At 39.5% G+C, this 18,871-nt stretch overlaps 1 protein-coding gene across 4 annotated transcripts in view; it reads left to right on the plus strand.

Moving 5' to 3' along the window:
* LOC123308947 (hemicentin-1) overlaps window positions 1-18,871 on the plus strand; it is a 325,793-nt gene that overhangs the window by 177,552 nt on the left and 129,370 nt on the right. Inside the window, exon 1 of one of the 4 annotated variants that reach the window (XM_044891799.1) lies at window positions 1,001-1,025. The exons of the other annotated variants lie outside the window; for them this stretch is intronic. Within the exon in view, the coding sequence (XP_044747734.1) occupies window positions 1,016-1,025 (10 nt within the window). The 5' untranslated portion in view covers window positions 1,001-1,015. Of the gene's footprint in view, window positions 1-1,000; window positions 1,026-18,871 lie in introns of those variants that run through there. 4 annotated transcript variants of the gene reach the window in all.

Below are 18,871 nucleotides of genomic sequence, written 5' to 3' on the forward strand. Positions count from 1 at the left end.
CTGTCTATGAATTCTGCGACGAACGAGGAAGGTCGTAAAGTTTTATGGGATTTTTATGGCCGGTTGCAGTTGAAGCTCGCCAGTAAGTACGCGCCTGTAGAAATAACAGCTGTTATTTTATAAACAAGCTGATCGGACTTTCTTCTTTTCATTGTCTTGTATGCGCTGTTGCCAAATCGTAAAATCCGCACAAAGCGATTTAAATTTTAAAACCCCATATTTGAAGGATGATTTTGAATAGTTTCCGAGGTGAATTTGAAAAAATCATGAATGAAACTCATAATTATTCAGTTTAAAACTTGCATATGCAGTGATAACCCAAATTGAGGATGTCATTCAGTGTGAATGACTCCTCTCCTGAAAAATAAAATAACGCTTCTCTGCAAATACGAAACGATAAAAACCACCCGATTGTCAAAGTCAGTTCTACGGAAATTAATTAATATAGAGCAGTTTTATCATTCGCATAAAAATCCAGTTAAAGCCAGCGAAAATATCCAGTGAAAAACCCGGAAGTCCCCTACAAGCATCCCCAATTAAGTCATTAACTTCCATCCAATTCAACCTTTCGCGTACACTCAACCAGAACTCTCCCAAACAGCTTGCGCAGAACGGTAAAACCCCGGATAAATCCCTAATTTGCATTTCGCTGATAACTGCTGGCATCTCGGCGTTTTCATGCCGGTAAATACGCGCCTGTGAAACATGTTACGTATGCGGGAGTTGAAAAAACCCCCGCCGCAATGCAAATTTAATTCGCGTCGCAGTCAGTGCCCACATTTTCATTCTTCAGATACCTGAGTCGGAAGTGCGACTGTCGTGTATACTCCGGCGGAATCTGGATTATTTCGTGCGCCGTTAAATAAAGAACTCCGGAGGGTACTCTATTTAATGAACTCGGGAAAAACGCAAAAAACCGACGATTACCCATCTAACTCGAAAGTTTATAACTTCGTTTCAACAATGGGAAAGGTCAAAGGGAGGCGGGAGCGCAGTCATCTTTGGACTTGTTCAAATGAAAACAGGTTGCAGGTTTTAACTGCTTTTTGTTGATTATTCATTTACCTCTTAATGTTTCTTTATCTGCGCTTCGATTCATTATTTTTCAGGTAAATCATCATCGTCCTTTAGAGTTTTCTCTTAATGCTTTCAGACGTAAGTAGATAAACAAGGAGAGTTCTAGAACAAGAACGATCTATATCACTACGCGCGTGATATTCGAAGTTTCCTTTTAGTTGGGGAGGCGACGATGCTAAATCGGAATTTACTCGTGGATTTCGAAGATTAGATGGTAGAAAGAAAAAAAGGTTCCATGATGTATGCTCTTTCAGCGGTGGAGAAAGCGTCTGCAGGTTTACAAAGATGTAAAAAAAAATCGTGAGGTGTACATACTCGAGCGTGTCATATTAAGATACTGTGTATGCCCTTCGGGTCCCCAACTATTGAGTTAATCAGGAATCTGAGGTAAGCACAGATCTGAATTTTTCCTGACAGATGAATTGAGCTTGTTTCAATTCGGACAGAGTCGAATCCTCATAGGAATTGTGCAACTATTGCATACACAATCGATGCCTCTAATGTGTATCTATTTAGCGAAACCCCCAGTTCTGCATACGCAGTATTATGGAATCGGCATAATCTGGGTTCATCCCTCGAACAAACACAATAACCCTAAGGGTTGTGAAGCTACGTACATAATTATTCCTTGCATCGCCCTGCTTGCCTACTGTGCAGGTCCTCGCTATTTATCCAACACTTCGACAAATAGACATCGGAGATCAAGCTGTTTGTTGTTTAGTCAAGTTGCTTCCTCAGACCGCGGTCATTTTAATTGATGTTTGCTCCTGCAGACTGCAAACAAACAAGCGGAAGACGGTGTCATTAGTGGCAGCAGGAATTGAAACAGTTGAGATGTGACGTCCCTCCCTTTTCTATCCTATCGGGATGTTTGTTGGCGAAGTGAAATTGAAGAGTGAATTAAATTTTTTTTTGGTGCTTACGACCATCAAACTTTCATTTGATGGTGGTTGGGTATATGGTGGTATGTTCAATTGTTGTTTAATGACCTTATGTTCATTATTTGAACTGGGGTCGTTGTGGCTCGATTAGCCTTCCAAGAACTGCAACCATGTAGATCTTTTGTTCTCTACCCTAGTCATTCATAGGAACCCAAGGAGGCCGTCAATGATGTTGATAAAACCGACAACATCCTTAGGGGCTTTGGCTTTTAACTCGTGATTATCCAGGACCGGTTTCCCCGTATGAATGGTTCTTATGCCAGCCAGCTCTGGACACTTGCATACTATGTGTTCAGCTGTTTCTGCCTTTGACCCCACAGAGCCTACAAATCTCATCTGCTGACTTCCTCATACGGTTCAAATGGTATTTGTATTGACAGTGCCCTGTCAGTAGTCCCACCATCAACCGAAGCTCAGCTCGTGACAGTTTTAGCAGTTTTCTAGTGTAGATCGGTCAAATCATAACGAATTTCTTTGACTGAGTAGGTCTAGGAGTGTTTCTCCAGAAGATTATTCTGTTGTTCAACTCCCATTGTTGGACCGCTGTTATAAGGCTTTATTTAATATTCAGACTACGACAGTATACAAAGGTGGTTCACAGCAAAGAAAAATACAAAAAACAGAGTGGAAAGATATTTCTATGGTATTCGGTCACATGACCTCAGAGATGACGTAGACATTGTCAGATCCATAGATAAAACAGAAAGTTCAGTACATGACATATTTGACAAAAAACAGAGAGAAATCAATACGTCCAAGTATAGAACGAAGCTCACGAACAAAAACGCACGAACAAACTCTCTCGAACCGCACTTACAGGCCTCATCAGTAGCCGGAATACACAACCAATTCGCGCACACGCGAGACTGGTTAAAGCATTACCACTGAGATCTTGCAGTGGGACGAACTAAACGCGAACTTCGCGAACCCTACGGGAACAGCGCCAAACCACTCGGTTGAACTGCTTATGTATGATGCAGCCACTTCTCAGTGCGGTATGGATAATGTCACCAATGTCCGCATCTGTAGCGCCAACCATCTTGATGATATTGCGGTTTTCAGGGCACCATCCTCCTCTAGCTCCCACAATCAGTGGAAGCACCTCTATGATCTTATCCGGGTGAAGTTCCTCAACCTTCTCTAGGAAGGTGGGAGTGGAGTATATGGCTTTCTTAACTGCATAAGCCATGCTTAAAGGCTCTGGGCACTCCCAGCTCACTGAGACGTCGCATACAATGACGTGCTGATCTTTAATTAGCAGACGGTCTAGCTTTAAAAGTTTCCCTTCTCTGTCCCTAATCCTGGGCTCTCTCGTCACCTGCCAGCCGTTCTTTATCGCTATATCCTCAAGACGATAAGCGACGTAGTTGTGCCTAGTTTTTCTTTCCCAGTGCATGAGACTGCACTTTTGCAGGATGTGTGAGAGTGACTCACGTTGCCTGAATCCTGCCCGGCAGAGGCTTCTGGTCCTTGGTTCCACGGCAAGCCAGCATTGGTATTTTTCAAGCCACAGAAACGCTCAGGTCCAGCAGTTGTTAGTATAGTATAGTGAGAAGGGGTTACAGTTCACTGCGACCTTAAGGTCTATTGTGCCCCTTGATCCCTTTTTCGAAAGTTCATGGGCTATATCATTTTCTTCAACACCACAATGCCCTGTTACCCATAGTAGAGTCCCTTTGTTGTCTTTGGACAGTTGCTTTATGTTATTACAGCACTCCCATGTCAGCAGAGATCTCTGGCAGTGTGATTCCAGGGACCTCAGCGTGGCCTGGCCGTCCGTGGTGATATATATGCGCCCCTTTAAGGTTCATTACAAGACACTCCTGAGCGCATACATAAACAGCCAGTGTCTCGGTCTGTGAAATAGAGGGTTCACTTCCCAGGGCTTTATAGATCCTCAGTTTAGGTCCATATACGCCAATGACAGTGCTTCTTTCTGATTTTGATCCATCAGTAAACCACGTGGATGACTTTTGTCCAAACGATTCACGAAACTTATTGCACTAGGACGGTCACCTATGACTGTTTCAAAGGACGTTTCGAAATCGAAGATTACTGGCAAAACATCCGATGGTCTTGCCAAGAGGTTCGAGTCCAGTTGATTAAAAATCCTCGTATATCCAACCCAGTTTGCGGGTAGGAGATTCCCGTTAAGGGATATTCTTATTGCTTCCAGCAAGCTGCATTTCCTCACATGTAGGTGTAAGGGGGGCAGATCAAGTATGGCTTCTAGTGCTGCTGTAGGAGCTGTGTGCATAGCTCCCGTAACACTAACACAGGCCAGCTTTTGCAGTTTATGTTGCCGGCTGCCTGTGGTGACCTCTTCGGTTCTTGTCCACCATACTAGAGACTCATAGGTGACAATAGGGCGTACTACCGCTATGTATAGCCCCAGTACTTCATGCCTCATGTCTTTCCATAGAGTCTTTTGCAAGCCCACATAGCCGCCGTGGCTCTGGAAAGAGAGAGTCTTATCTATGTGTTTTCTCCAGTTGAGTTGCCTGTCCAGGATAACACCTAGATATTTGCACTCGCTGGGGAACTTTAGAGACTGGCCATTCAGGATCAACGCTCTGAAATCGAGATTCCTTTTTCCTGTGATTAACGATTAATGACCTTGATGGAACTTTATTCAATATTGGCACGTTCTACTGGGTACTATACATTTTCCCAGAGCGCCATACAATCGGACACCGTTTCATATTGGGTGGCCCTCTGGGTAAATATATAGGGGAGAGTGGGGTAATTGGGAACGGCGGGTAATTGGGAACAGCTAGATAAAAAATACTTCATCATGTGCGACACTGTCTTCAACATTTTCAACGGATGCATCTGGCGATTCTCAGGGCTTACTCAAAAGTTGCGGCGATAAGTTGCATATTTCCTGTTACGATGAGTCAAAGAATGGATTTCGCATTTCGACTATAATTTTTCCGTGTGTTATAATACTTGTAACTATCTTATTTTGAAATTAAGAGGTGCCATATTTTGTTGATTCCATACTGGTACAATATTTTTCCAAAACCTACGTGATTTGAAGTTGAAAGAAAATGGGTAAATGAATGCCAGCTATTTTTAATTCTTTTGATAACTTGGGGTAATTAGGAACGATGTCAGGTGGGTAATTGGGAACGTACCTTATATCCCTTGCGTTCCCAATTACTTCTGTGCTGCTCTGGTTGATGGTTAAAAAATATTTTAACGTTGAAATGTTTTGCATCTAGATGCCAAGAAATTATACAAAGAAACGAAATATAAAATTGAATATCCCTGTTGTGTGTTGGAAGATTTAAGAAACGAAAACCTCACATTAGGCTAAGCTGGAACTAAATACTCTGTTCCGAAAATTGAAACAAAATGAATTCAAGATATTATCGAGTTCACTAATGAAAAATCAACACGATGAAAAGCAAAGAAAGCAAATACCTACAGAGAAATGTTAAGAAGGAAAAAAATTAAACATAAAGAACCTAAAACCAACATAAAAAAAGGGTACTAAAAGGCACGCCAAAAGCAAAGGACTGAGAAATTCAACCCAGGTTACACAGAAAAGAAGAATTTTTCTGCATAATTTGCTATATAAGGTATGAAGCTCCACCAATGAAGGATTGTATCATGTGAGATACCTGTAAACTCTGGGCACATGAAAAATGTACTGCAAGAGAAACAAGACGTGGATACTTGTGTGATATGTGCCATTTCTAATTATTCTTATTTGCTCCGGGACTGTTCACAACTACCCCATAGGGTGTCGGGTAAATAGAAACGATAGTAATTTTTGATTTCGTTGATATTTTTTAGGAAACGTTGATTTTTTTATAATTTTTTGTTTCCGATTAGTACATAAATGAGCAAAGTTCCTTTTTCAATGGAAGTTTAATATTTTTAGTGATTTTTTGTATAATTTTTCAGCATTTGAAATTAAGTGTTCCCAATTCCCCCACTTTCCCCTATTACCCAGTAGAACTTGCCAATATTGAATAAAGTTCCATTAATTCCAAACATTCTCCACCGTGGAAAAATGCTATGTTGCTCTGATGAGGCCAAATGAGGCCGAAACCATGGTCAGCATCTGCTTTTCTTCGGAGGAGTGTACTCCATTTAGGGCCTTGACGATGGCAAATTGGTTAGTTCAATTCAGATCGTAACCCTTGTTGATATTCATATCTGCGGGTGATATGCATCTGAATTCATCCTTATCATTGTATTCATTGCCTCCCTGTTCAGGCGTGATCATTCTTTTATTAATGACCTTAATATTGACTTTTTTATGTTCAATTCCATATAGAGAGTGTTTTGAAATCAAAAGACAAAATAAGGATACTGCTATTCTGATTTTTGCAGAAGATTTTGCAGTGATAATTGAAAAAATCAGAACTGTACACAAAGTGAAACGATTCCAAATCTAATTTCGAACCCGCGGGGTTGATCTACCATGCGAAAAACAACGTTCTTTCCAGCGGACACCCGAATATCCCCGGGATTTCCCCCGTAATTGAATATGGTGTATCTTTCTGACGACTTCAAACGGGAGGACCATTTTTCAGCCGTTTTAATTAACTCCGGACCCGGACCCGTCCGTACGACCCGCGGTGCCGATTCCTCTCGTAAATTACACGGATTTCCAGTTGCGAATCGTGAATATTCGCCAAACGCGGAATTATGAATTGTTATTTTTGATAATTGGACCCGGTGTCCGTGTAATCTTTCTGTTGGATCGTCACACGGAAAAGAAAAGATAAATATGAATTTAATGGAAGTATTTTCCAGTAAAAATTCACATCTGTTCCGTTTATTATTTTTCAGGTGAATTATCGTCTCTTCCAATTTTTGCTTTTAATGTTTCTAGACGTTAGTAGATGAGCAAAGTCAGTTCTGGAACAGGAGTGGAGAAGGAATCTGAGGTCGGTACACACCTAACATTTTTTCCTGCTGGATCAATTGCGCAGGTTTCCTAAGAATGAAAAAAATTCACAAAGAGTCTATTCCTCATGGAAATTATGCAACTGTTGCATACACAATCGATGCCTCTAATGTGTATATGTACATGTTATTTTAGAATCGTTCTGTTTGATCTTTGCACGCAAAAGCAACAATGAAAAATATGAATTCAATGGAAATATACCTAATTCAGTGAAAATTTCTTCATTTTATTATTTATCATGTAAATTATAGTTATCTTCCAATGCTTGTAGACGTAAGTAAATGAACAAGGACGTTTCTGGAACATGAGTGGAAGAGGCATCTGAGGTTGGCACACACCTGAATTTTCTTGATAGATCTTTTAAGCATGTTTCATGAAAATAAGAAGAATGAAGAAAGAGTAAATTCCTCATAAGAATTGTCAATTCCGCATACAATGCTTGTAGACATAAGTAGATGAACAAGGACGTTTCTGGAACATCAGTGGAAGAGGCATCTGAGGTTGGCACACACCTGAATTTTCTTGATAGATCTTTTGAGCATGTTTCATAAAAATAAGAAAAATGAAGAGAGAGTAAATTCCTCATAAGAATCTGCAATTCCGCATAGGATGCTTGTAGACATAAGTAGATGAACAAGGACGTTTCTGCAACATCAGTGGAAGAGGCATCTGAGGTTGGCACACACCTGAATTATCTTCATAGATCTTTTGAGCATGTTTCATAAAAATAAGAAAAATGAAGAAAGAGTAAATTCCTCATAAGAATTGTCAATTCCGCATACGATGCTTGTAGACATAAGTAGATTAAGAAGGACGTTTCTGCAACATCAGTGGAAGAGGCATCTGAGGTTGGCACACACCTGAATTTTCTTGATAGATCTTTTGAGTATGTTTCATGAAAATAAGAAAAATTAAGAAAGAGTAAATCCCTCATATTAATTGTCAATTCTGCATACGATGCTTGTAGACATAAGTAGATGAACAAGGACGTTTCTGGAACATGAGTGGAAGAGGCATCTGACGTTGGCACACACCTGTATTTTCTTGATAGATCATTTGAGCATGTTTCATCAAAATGAAAAAAATGTAGAAAGAGTCAATTCCGCATATTCCGTTAAATTTAGGTTTCGAAAACCACGTTACCACTTTCAATATGAGCAGCCATTGAGAGCCTCTGATAGAAGTGAAAACTGTGGAATATGACAATGCAACAATTTTTAACACTCAAGGCAATTCTAGTAACAAGTGACAAAGTTAGTACATTATTCAACGTGCACTATTCGCAGATGAAGCTCAAATTCTGCAAGAACCAAGAGTGCGTCATTTTATATCCAAGTGTTAGTTCAAAAGAATATAAATAGTTCTCAATCGAATTATTTCGAAAACCCATATGGTTGACCACCTTGATCGGCAAAACCTTTCTTCGGGTTTTCTTCTGGCGGTCTCCGCAATCATGCTTGGAACAATGCGAACCCCTTTCAGCCAACAACTCATAGCATATTCAGGTAGGACAGTCCCCGAAGGAATCACGTAAGTAAAACGCGCTGAAGAATTCTATTATACCCGGATTACATTAGGAAAATTCCGAGCCGCCTTCTGAATATAAAAACTCCAAAGAACGGCTGTCGTACGGAACCCGCAAAAATGGATGTAATAAAAACTACATCGAAAGGCTTGTCCCCGCGTGGACTACATGCGATTTTCACCTAAAACACCCCACTATCCGGATATTATGCGAGACATAAGGCCAACCCGCTCTACATTTATGCAATATATTCCGGTTTTTATCCCTCATATCGTATTCGTTGGAACCTTATGCGCCCGACAAGGCCATCGTGATCCATATCTCGTCTCCTTCCTTATAAAAATGCAAAACGGGATACCTCCCTTCTTTACAAACGCCCTCATTACAGATTGCCCCAGATAATGTGCAGCATCAGTTGAGAAAAGTGGACGTTTAGTATGCGGAGGGGGAGGTTTGGCAGAATGAAACATTTTCATGAAGTAATCAATACAAAAAGTTGAGCCTGATGAAAATTCTCGGAGAAAAAAATTCCTTGTTTCATACAAAGTGACTCATAAGTAGATATATTCACTTTGAAAGCGGATTCCTCAGCCAAAAGTAAGGATAGTTTGTCATAGCAAGTGTCTATTCTTTATAGCAAACCTACCCAATGACTTCGAATCCAAGAGAAGGTGGTTAGGGTGTTAGCGATAACTAGTGGGAGTCAAAATCCGAGTTTATTCGTTCATTTGCAACAAGGAACACAATTGGCACTAGTATAAAATCAGACAAGTGAAAGGCGCAATACAATGGGTGGAGTAGGAAGAGTCTATTTTACGCCACTTAAAAAGGTTTTCCTCGGAATGCGAGAACCAAGACGCTTAAGGCCGATTAAGTCGGAGCTCAGTTTCAAAACTGCAATTGCAAGCCGTTGTGAAACGGTTTTGCGCTTCCAAGGGGTTTGCACGTCGGCCAGAAATCCTACTTCCAGCGAAGAGAAATTTTCGGTTCTCTACTCTGGTTTCTGCTTCGGACGGGTTTGCGCGCCAACCAGAAATCTTACTCCCAGCAGCGATACAACTGAAGAGGCACACTTGTTCACCACCCAGGTTTCTGCTTTCAGAAGTGGTAGAACTAAGTAAGATGAGGGGTTTAAACTGAGGTTACCTATTACGGAATGCTGTCTTACATCTGGACTCGGTGTACGGAAGTTGTCTCCAGCGGTTGTTTTGGCACTAGCTACTTGAACGGTGATTATAAAGAAGTGGTGTAACTCAAATTAAACCCATCGTTAGACGTAGTTTGAAGAAAACTTCAGGAATCACTCGAATGAAGGAGCAAAAGGTAAATCACAAACGGCCTAGACACTCGAAACAGAATTCAAAGCTAATTAGAATGAATGAATAATAATAATATTTTTTTATTTACCTATCGGAATTATAACTAAGAACAGAATGATTGACCAGCAGGGGACATCTCCTTCTGCACCCACCGGTGAGGTGTGGAAACGGAATGTCTCTTATTTGCCGAAAATCTTTAAAACTCGCGTCGATGAAAGTGTCTTGAATCTGGCGAACAAGAACTCGGTTATCCCCCAATTCAGGATGTTTTTAACGGTGTTACATGAAAAAAAACTGAAAAAGGAATAAAAACGGTCCGATTTCATGCGATGGAATCAAGAGTATGTTAACTGAAACCAAAACGGAAAAATAAATTATCAAATTACCCTAAAGAGAGCTTGCATTATTGGAAAAAAAATGAAACCCCTTTACACAGGAATATCCTACACCTAATTAATGGATTCCTCACAGGATATTATCGCCCCAAGGAGCACCTCATAAAAATGAATCTAGCAGAAGCTGACTAGTGCAGACTCTATGGGAAGGAGGATGAAACTCCAGAGGCATAAAATCCATAATTAAACTTGAAACAGACTACAAGTCTTTCGCTATAAGAATTAGCGTCTTCATCCAAACTTACTTCTTGCTTTCGTTAGAGCATATAAAAAAGCGAAGGCAAACTTACCTTTAACTTCAGGTGAAATCAGAGCTATGCAATAAAAAAATCAAACACATGGTGTGAACCGGAATTGTGAGAATTGAGCAATTCAAGTACCTATCCAGTCATCAGAAAATTGATGCACAACTGAATCTTTCCATGAAAACCATAACTGGAACTATTAGGTCTTCACCTATTCAATGGTTACCAGTTCTTTCAAACATTTTACCGCCTCATATTCGTAGACAGACTGCGGTTATGAATTCCTGGAAAAAATTCGAATCCTATCCAGACTCGTTCCCAATTCTATCCTATATTCCCGAAAATACCATTCCAAGACTGTAGTCGCGTGAACCTTTATGGTCCAACTCTTTTCTTAATTCGAATATAAGGGACAAAGACCTTTGGCAGTCTGAATGGAATAGGTGCACTATTTTCAACAAAGAATTAGTAACTGATCCTTCGAATAGAGTTCCTGGTTTTGATCTTCCCAGGAAAATATGGTGTATTCTGAATCGTATAAGAACAGGTCACGGACGTTGCAATAGCATGCTATTCAGGTGGAATTCAGTTGAAAGCCCTAGTTGTGAATGCGGGGAACTAGAAGAAACCATAAATCATCTAGTTAATCATTGTCCAATTTATGAATTTCAGGATGGTTTCAGAGCTATACATGCAGTTTCCGAATCTTTTTTGGATTGGGTTGTCAATTTTAGGTCAATCTGACATATTGAATCTAATTTTATTATTTTACGTTTTTCTGCTTTTGTTTTCTCTTTATTTCAGATAAAAGTTTCTGGTATCTTGGAAAAGACTTCCTGGATTTTCCTTTTTGTTGGAGAAAGAATCAATTTTTGCAGTGCGAGATGCCCTTCAATATGAAATATTTCAGCTTATTTCGTGAACAATTACAATCCACTACACTCACGGGGAGAAAGGGTTTTTTTACTGAGGTTTTTCCCTGAGCTCTTGTATTATACACCAATTTGTATAGTACCCCGTTACGCTAACCTCTGCTAAAACTGTATCTCATACACATGCTATAATTATTGTTTGCTGAATATATATATATATATATATATATACCCATATTTAGGGGTTTAAGGGTGAGCAGATCCACGAAATTGTGATCTATACCAATGACTACCTATATACCTATATCAACGTACTTCGTATGAGACCAAAATAGGATAGCATGCTTCAAACGAACTCAATTTTTCATTGTAGATCAAATTCATGGCATAGTTTTATCAGCAGGTCGAATAGGGATGAAACGACAATCCTCTAGGCACTTGATATTTCATATAGATGGGAGCGTCGATGAAATGTACAGAACCGTGCAAGGGTTCTTTTTGGATGAAACCCGAGTAATTTATACGACCCAGAAACAAAACAGCAATTGATGAAATGGAGACGCTCTGATTCTCCAAGGCCCTCATCCAGGTATACCCTCATCCAATCGGTAACATGATCCGAGATGGGCCATCCGATCAAGATGCATCGGAAATTCGAAGTTTCTAGCAGCAGACTCCCGCGGGCCATAAAGACTCGGACGCAATTTATTCTTTCCATATCTTTATTAGGAGAGAGCGCCGCGACGTGGATGCTGAAATATCTACGGCAATCTGCAATGAGATCGTTCGTAGGGACGAGACGTATTTCGTTTAGCATTTTTATGAGCAGGAAAGGAGGCAGATATGTATCAGTCTAGTTGAACGCTTGGGCTTTCTGGGAATGGGACTTGGTGGAATGCACTCTGATATTAGAAGTGCGAAATTTCATATGTGAAATTTCGAAGCAACAACGTAGTAGTAGGCTGAAGAATCTCCGAGTGCATTTAGATTACTGTTTATTATTGTATGGTTTGTTATTCACAGATTCATGCACTTCCTTGTCTTGAATAAGATATTCAAAGAAGACAGGCAACTTTAGGGTTTGGTCATCATTTTATGTTGGACAAAAAACTCAATAAAAATAGGTAATATTTTCGACGACAGGACTACCAAATACACTGCGCAAAAAAATTAACGCACATTATGGAAATCTCAAATTTATTCTACAACTGAAGGTGTTCTAAACGATAATTATTTTTATCAGAATTATGCATGCATATGTTATCCACTTTCAACGGTTTTCTTCAATACAGATTTTTTTTCCCAGCAGGAATAAAAAAGGTGATATTATCAGATTTTGAATGTATTGGCTCTATTCAAAAATCAGTTGTTCCCGATCAATTCTAGTGATCAATAGTTTTTTTTTTCGTTTGATTTTCTACACTCGATCGCTATGCAACGCGAAACACGCAATGTGTCCAAGCGGTAGTTTTGCGAGAAGAAGGGTGGACATACTCAAGAATTGCAGAAAGGTTTGGAGTTTCCCATACAAGTGTGTCCAGAATGTTGCAGCGATTCAGGAAGACAGGTATGAATGTCCGAAGATCAGGACATGGTAGACCACGGGTAACAACTGTCATTCAAGAACGTTACTTGAGAGTTTCTTCGTTGAGACAACGGTTTGCAGCCGCTCGCCTTCTTCAAATTCAGCTTGAGCAAACTCATGAGGTGCAAATTAGCACTCAGACAATAAAAAAACTCCTCAGAGAATATGATTTAAGGCCTCGTGTCGCGGCAAGAGGCCCAGCTCTTACCCCAGCCCTTCGAAGGGCGCGTTTGGATTTTGCGAGAGAGCATATCCATTGGGAAGAGGCCGATTGGGAAAGAGTTCTCTTCACAGATGAGTCTAGATTCTGCCTCTACCATTGGGATCGACGTTCCCTTGTATACAGACGTCCACATGAAAGATATGCTCAGTGCAATTTCCTGAATACTACTGGTTTCGGGGGAGGATCGATTATGGTATGGGGTGGAATATCTTTGACTGCTCGCACAGACCTAGTGGTCGTTGATAATGGAGCTATGAATGCTGATAAGTATATAAGGAACATTCTTGAAGAGCCTGTAGTGCCATTTGAACCATACATTGGTGAAAATTTCATTTTTATGGACGATAATGCCAGACCCCATCGTGCGCGCATCGTTCAGGAGTACCTTGAAGAGGTTGAAGTCTCTCGAATGGAATGGCCAGCAAGAAGTCCAGATCTCAATCCGATTGAGCAGGTTTAGGACAACCTCAATAGAAGGCTGAGAAGTTCAGAAAATCATCCAGCAACTCTTAATGACTTAGAAATCCAACTCGGAGAAATCTGGGAAGGATTAGATCAGAACATTTTAAGATCACTCATTTTGAGTATGAACCGTCGTTGCCGGGCTGTAATTAACGCAAGGGGTGGGAATACCAAGTATTAAATTACTTATCAGCATTTCACTATTTTGAAAATTGTTCATTTCTCTTCTTTCACATAAGATTCGGCGAAATCCTGAATTTTTCTTCCATTCAATGTATCTTGTTTCGTTCAAAACCTTTCCGAGAGAACATAAAAAAAAAGTTATAAAGTCAATATAGAGTTAACTTTTATTAAAATTGAGATTTTCAGAATGTGCGTTATTTTTTTTGCGCAGTGTAGTTCAATATAACATTCTCAGAACCATAAACAACATTAACAATTTCCATTGATTGCCTCTGATTATCGAAGAAGAACTGTGAAACTGACCTACCGACTACCGAATTTTCTCTTGACTTTCATTTTTCACACCCTGTAACTCACAACCAAATAGATCATTCGACTAACAGCAAGGCATTTGTTTAGAGCAAAAAGTCATCTGTCACCTGACCAGTTTATGGTGAAACAAACCTGTATTTTTGTAGGTTGTTCAAAGACTATCGAAAAATTGTTCGAATATATATAATCGAATTGTTAATTCAATGGGCCTCGAACTGAAATACTTCCAACGTGAATTCCAGCCCGTTCGAAAAATGTGAGCATATATTTCAATGAAATATTCCGTTCAACAACATAACAAATCGAAAATCCTCTTTCAGCCAGCGATACGTGAGGTTGATAAAATTCAGGTATCCAAAAATAATGCATCATCTATTCGAGATGTGCATCAAAGGCACTTCATATGCAACATTTAATGCAGCTTTTTGATGTTACAGCAGCGTGCAACCCAATTATCGCCATTATTTCAGCGTTGCGTCCCTCAAAAAGAGTGCTTGTGTCTGTTTTGATCTCGTGGAATTAATCATTTGTGCTATTTCCATATCTGAGTAAATGATCCGTACCAACTGACCCCTATGTTCAGGCTTTGGTAGGATTAAACGAGTAAAATTCACGAAGGCTCAGAAAAGCTTTGGTATAATGATGCAGAGAGAACTGCTATCGAAGCTCAAAATTACATTTCATTGAAAGGTGGTCGAGGAAGGATTATCCTACCAAGAACCAAATATAATGGAGTAAAAAAATAGGAAACGAAGTGACTAGAGTGATGTGAGCGCCCTCTGCGTTTCAAATGTGTTACTAAAACCCTGAGGCAGGTTAAAATATTAATTTGAGGGCCATTTCGGAAACATATTTTTGTGAGATTTCGAATGGTCATTTTGATCAAAAGGGTTCTGGATGTTTCGATTCTCGTATCACTTTTTGTTCATCTGACTCCTTCCAGTTGCTGATTATTGAATTTTTCCGTCCAATTTTTTGGTGAAAACCTCAAAATTTCGTTCGGAAATCATAACATGGTGAAAAAATGTGGATCAGATGAAATGGATTCTCCGAAATTGAGATTTTTAGTTTACTAAGAAAAATGGATAAATAATTATTAAGACCGGTAACGTGTGACATGTGATAACTGTTCATACACGTAAATTGTTGCATGAAAGGCCCATTTAGAGGAAATTATAACCTTTTTACGTCCATTCAATGATTCTTAATTGCTACTCCTTCAATGTATTCAGAAATGCCCGAGTTTTATTGATTTCGTTTTGGCAATCGAGTGTCAAATTGTTGATTGGTTAGTCAAAGGTTTATGAAACCCGCTGTGAGGGTTTCTGTTCATTCACTAATTAATTTGTATATTGTGTCATAAAGATACTACGAGGATGTATTGATACCTAGTGCAATGATCAAACAGAAATATTCTATGAACTCCAGGTCAAATGATCAAAAATAACAATAACAGATACACATTAGAGGCATCGATTGTGTATGCAATAGTTGCACATTTCCTATGAGGAATTTAGGTGTGTGCCGACATCAGATTACAACTCCACTTCTGTTCCAGAACTGTCTTTGTTCATCTAATTACGAGGATGTATTCATATCTACTTAGCCTAGAGCAATTCCATGCATAAAAAAAATATTGCGTTATTATAGCAACTAATAATAACTCATTAGAAGTGTCAGTGTGAAGTTTGAGTAACAACAAAGTAAACCAGAATTACGCAATAAATAGAAAGAAAGAAGATATCCAACGAAATTGTGAAAATTGAAAAATTGGAGTATCGAGCCATCATCAAGTACAAGTATTTAAAAGGGATAAGAGGTAAGCAGATTTACAAAGATGTGCTCAATACCCTTGGTGATCAATATCCTTCGTAAGCGACCATGAAAAATTGGACTAAAAGTTTCAAAAGAGGTAAATTTTCCATTGAAGATGATAACCGATCGGGAAGGCCAGTTTCTGTGTCACCCCCCGACAATATCGATGCAGCTCATGACATAATTTTATCAGAACGTCGAATTGGGCTGAAACGTATATCTGAAGCACTGAATAGGTCCTTTCGTTTGCATAAAAAGTGTAGAACTTTTCTACACTCGATTGGGTTTACACTTCCTCTACACTGGTGTAAATCCAATCAGACGAATACTTAAATTGAGTGTAGAAAAGTGATACACTCTTTATGCAAACGAAAGGACCTAATTTCATACGAACGCGTTCATCATATACCTAGTTCACGTCAATTTGGACATGAGAAAATTTGCTGCAAAATGGATCCCCAAATTACAGTTGGAAAATATCGGTCCAAGGAACAACCACAAGAAACTATTCTTTCACGACGTTTCGGCACTTTATTGTGCCTTCTTCAGGCTAAAAAATGGAAAATTATGTTATAAACAGTGACATAGATAATATAAATGCCATCATATTTTTATATTATCTATGTCACTGTTTATAACATAATTTTCCATTTTTTAGCCTGAAGAAGGCACAATAAAGTGCCGAAACGTCGTGAAAGAATAGTTTCTTGTGGTTGTTCCTTGGACCGATATTTTCCAACTGTAATTATTAATTGGAACGAGATTTTCCTGTTGGATCCCCAAATGTTTGAATGTTGACCAAAAGCGTTCAAGGGTAGAAGCATCACGTTCGATCTGTGCTCGATTTGAAAACGATATAGACTACTTAAACCGAATTGTTACCATGGATGAGACTTGGGTACATTTCTATGATCCAGAAATAAAGCAACAATTGATGGAATGGCGACACTCTGGTTCTCCAAGACCTAAGAAGTTTCGTGTCCAAAAATCTGCTGGAAAAGTTCTTGCTTCAGTTTTTTGGGATTGCCATGGGGTAATCATGATTGATTTTTTGGATAAGGGTAGAACAATAACCGGAGATTACTATTCGACATTACTGACCACTTTAAGGGAAAACATTAAAGAGAAATGACGCGGAAAGCTAGCCGAAGATGTTTCGTTTTTGTAGGACAATGCCCCTGCACACAAATCTCATGTTGCCATGCAAAAAATTCGTGATTCAGGGTTTGAATCACTAGAACAGCCCCCTTATTCACCAGATTTGGCTGCATCCGACTATCATCTCTTTCCTCAACTAAACAAAAGTTTAAAAGGTCGTAAATTTTCTTCCAACGAGGAGGTAATAAAAGCTGTGCAGGTCTGGTTTGTAGAGCAAGAAGAATCAATTTTCATAGGTATTGCCCGCGCGTTTTTCTGGGCTTGTCTTGGCGAGAGCATTTCTAAATTGGTATCATTATGTCTGAATCCATCAAAGAAGCGATCTTTCCGATTATTAAGACGAAGCCCCTAGCGTGCAACGTTCTTCAATACGGCAACGACCTCTCAATCTGGAAGATCGCTCCACCACCCTCCATCGATATCTCCCTCGGATATTTCCCCATTTGAAAGATCACAGGCCCAGCGCGAAATTATTTATGCAATGAAGGAAGTCATCCCGAAATCCAAGACGTTCACAATCAAACCTCCGCTGATTACTCAAACAAAACGGGAGCGAGATTGAAACCCCCTAGGAGAATTTGGGCCCGCGGGCGGCACGAGAGCCTTGGAGGTTCGTCGTTTTTAAATTAGCGTCTCGTATAATGCGAAAAATACACCGGGATTGTAAGGGAGGAAAACATGCCGAGATTGAACATGAAAGTGTTCGTTCATGATGAAAGGCGTTTGAGTTTGGGCGGTTAGATTGGGGTAGGGGGAGCCTTAACAGCTTACAGCTCTGGGGAAAACGATAGCCGGCCTAATTCCTTATTTTCGAAGATGTTATAGGGGCCTCCGTTGTTGAGTATGTGTTTTTTGGGGGCTCGTATGGGAGTAATTTTATTCGGCGTGCAATATGTTCCTCGATGAACTCTGATATTCGGGAACGTGAAAGGAGGAGGATGAGAAAGAAAAAGGGGGATATGAGGGTGTTTCTAGTGAGTGTTTGGAAATTGATTCTTACGAAAGTTTAAAATGTTTGAAGTGGTTAGTCGGTACCTCATACAACTCCTTCTATTAAGTCGTCAACTGTTGGTCAGAAAATGTTAGGTTCTTGAAGCACAGAGAGTTTTTTAAGGCTCGTTTTGCAACATCGGGTTTTTACCGTACGGTATTTGCCCTCAGGTTTTTACCGTCAGGTTTTTCGTCAGATTTTTACCGTCTACTATAGTCTTGTCTCGCCACGCCGATAAGATATGAAGTCTCGTCTCGTGGCTCGTGCGAGAGTCTCGTAATCTCGTCGTTGATAACGTTTTGGAAAAAGGAATAATTAAATCTAATAATGTATACTCTAGTTAATCAACTGGGTATTTTTACAATTATTTGCCTTTGGAAGTAGGGGAAATACGTACAAAATGAGATATATGGTCAAAATGACATAGTCGCCTTATTTTAAAATCGGTGTGCTTTAGTGACTTCCCAACACCGTACCATGTGAAGGCAGGCATGTCTTATGATGAAAAACAAAACACCATGTGATTTTGTTCGTACTTCCCCTATAATTATGATATCAAATGAAATTTCATTTATTTTTTGTCGTACTTGTTCCAAGACCTGTAGATGTGAATGAAGCAAAAACTTCTATCGTCCAGTATCAGAAAACAAAAAGTGATAATTCTTTTAAATTCAGTGAATCAATCGAATGCTTCCCGACGAAGTTTTTAAGTTGATTTTTGAATATCAAAATCTAATTTTGAAGTATGTATCTTTTCACACATCTAAATGTTGAAGGGTTCGGTTGTATTCGAATAATTCTAGTTTGAAACTCTTTTTTATTTACATAAACTGTATCTCTCATA

The sequence above is a fragment of the Coccinella septempunctata genome, chromosome 1 (assembly GCF_907165205.1).
Source record: "Coccinella septempunctata chromosome 1, icCocSept1.1, whole genome shotgun sequence".
Classification (NCBI taxonomy): domain Eukaryota; kingdom Metazoa; phylum Arthropoda; class Insecta; order Coleoptera; family Coccinellidae; genus Coccinella; species Coccinella septempunctata.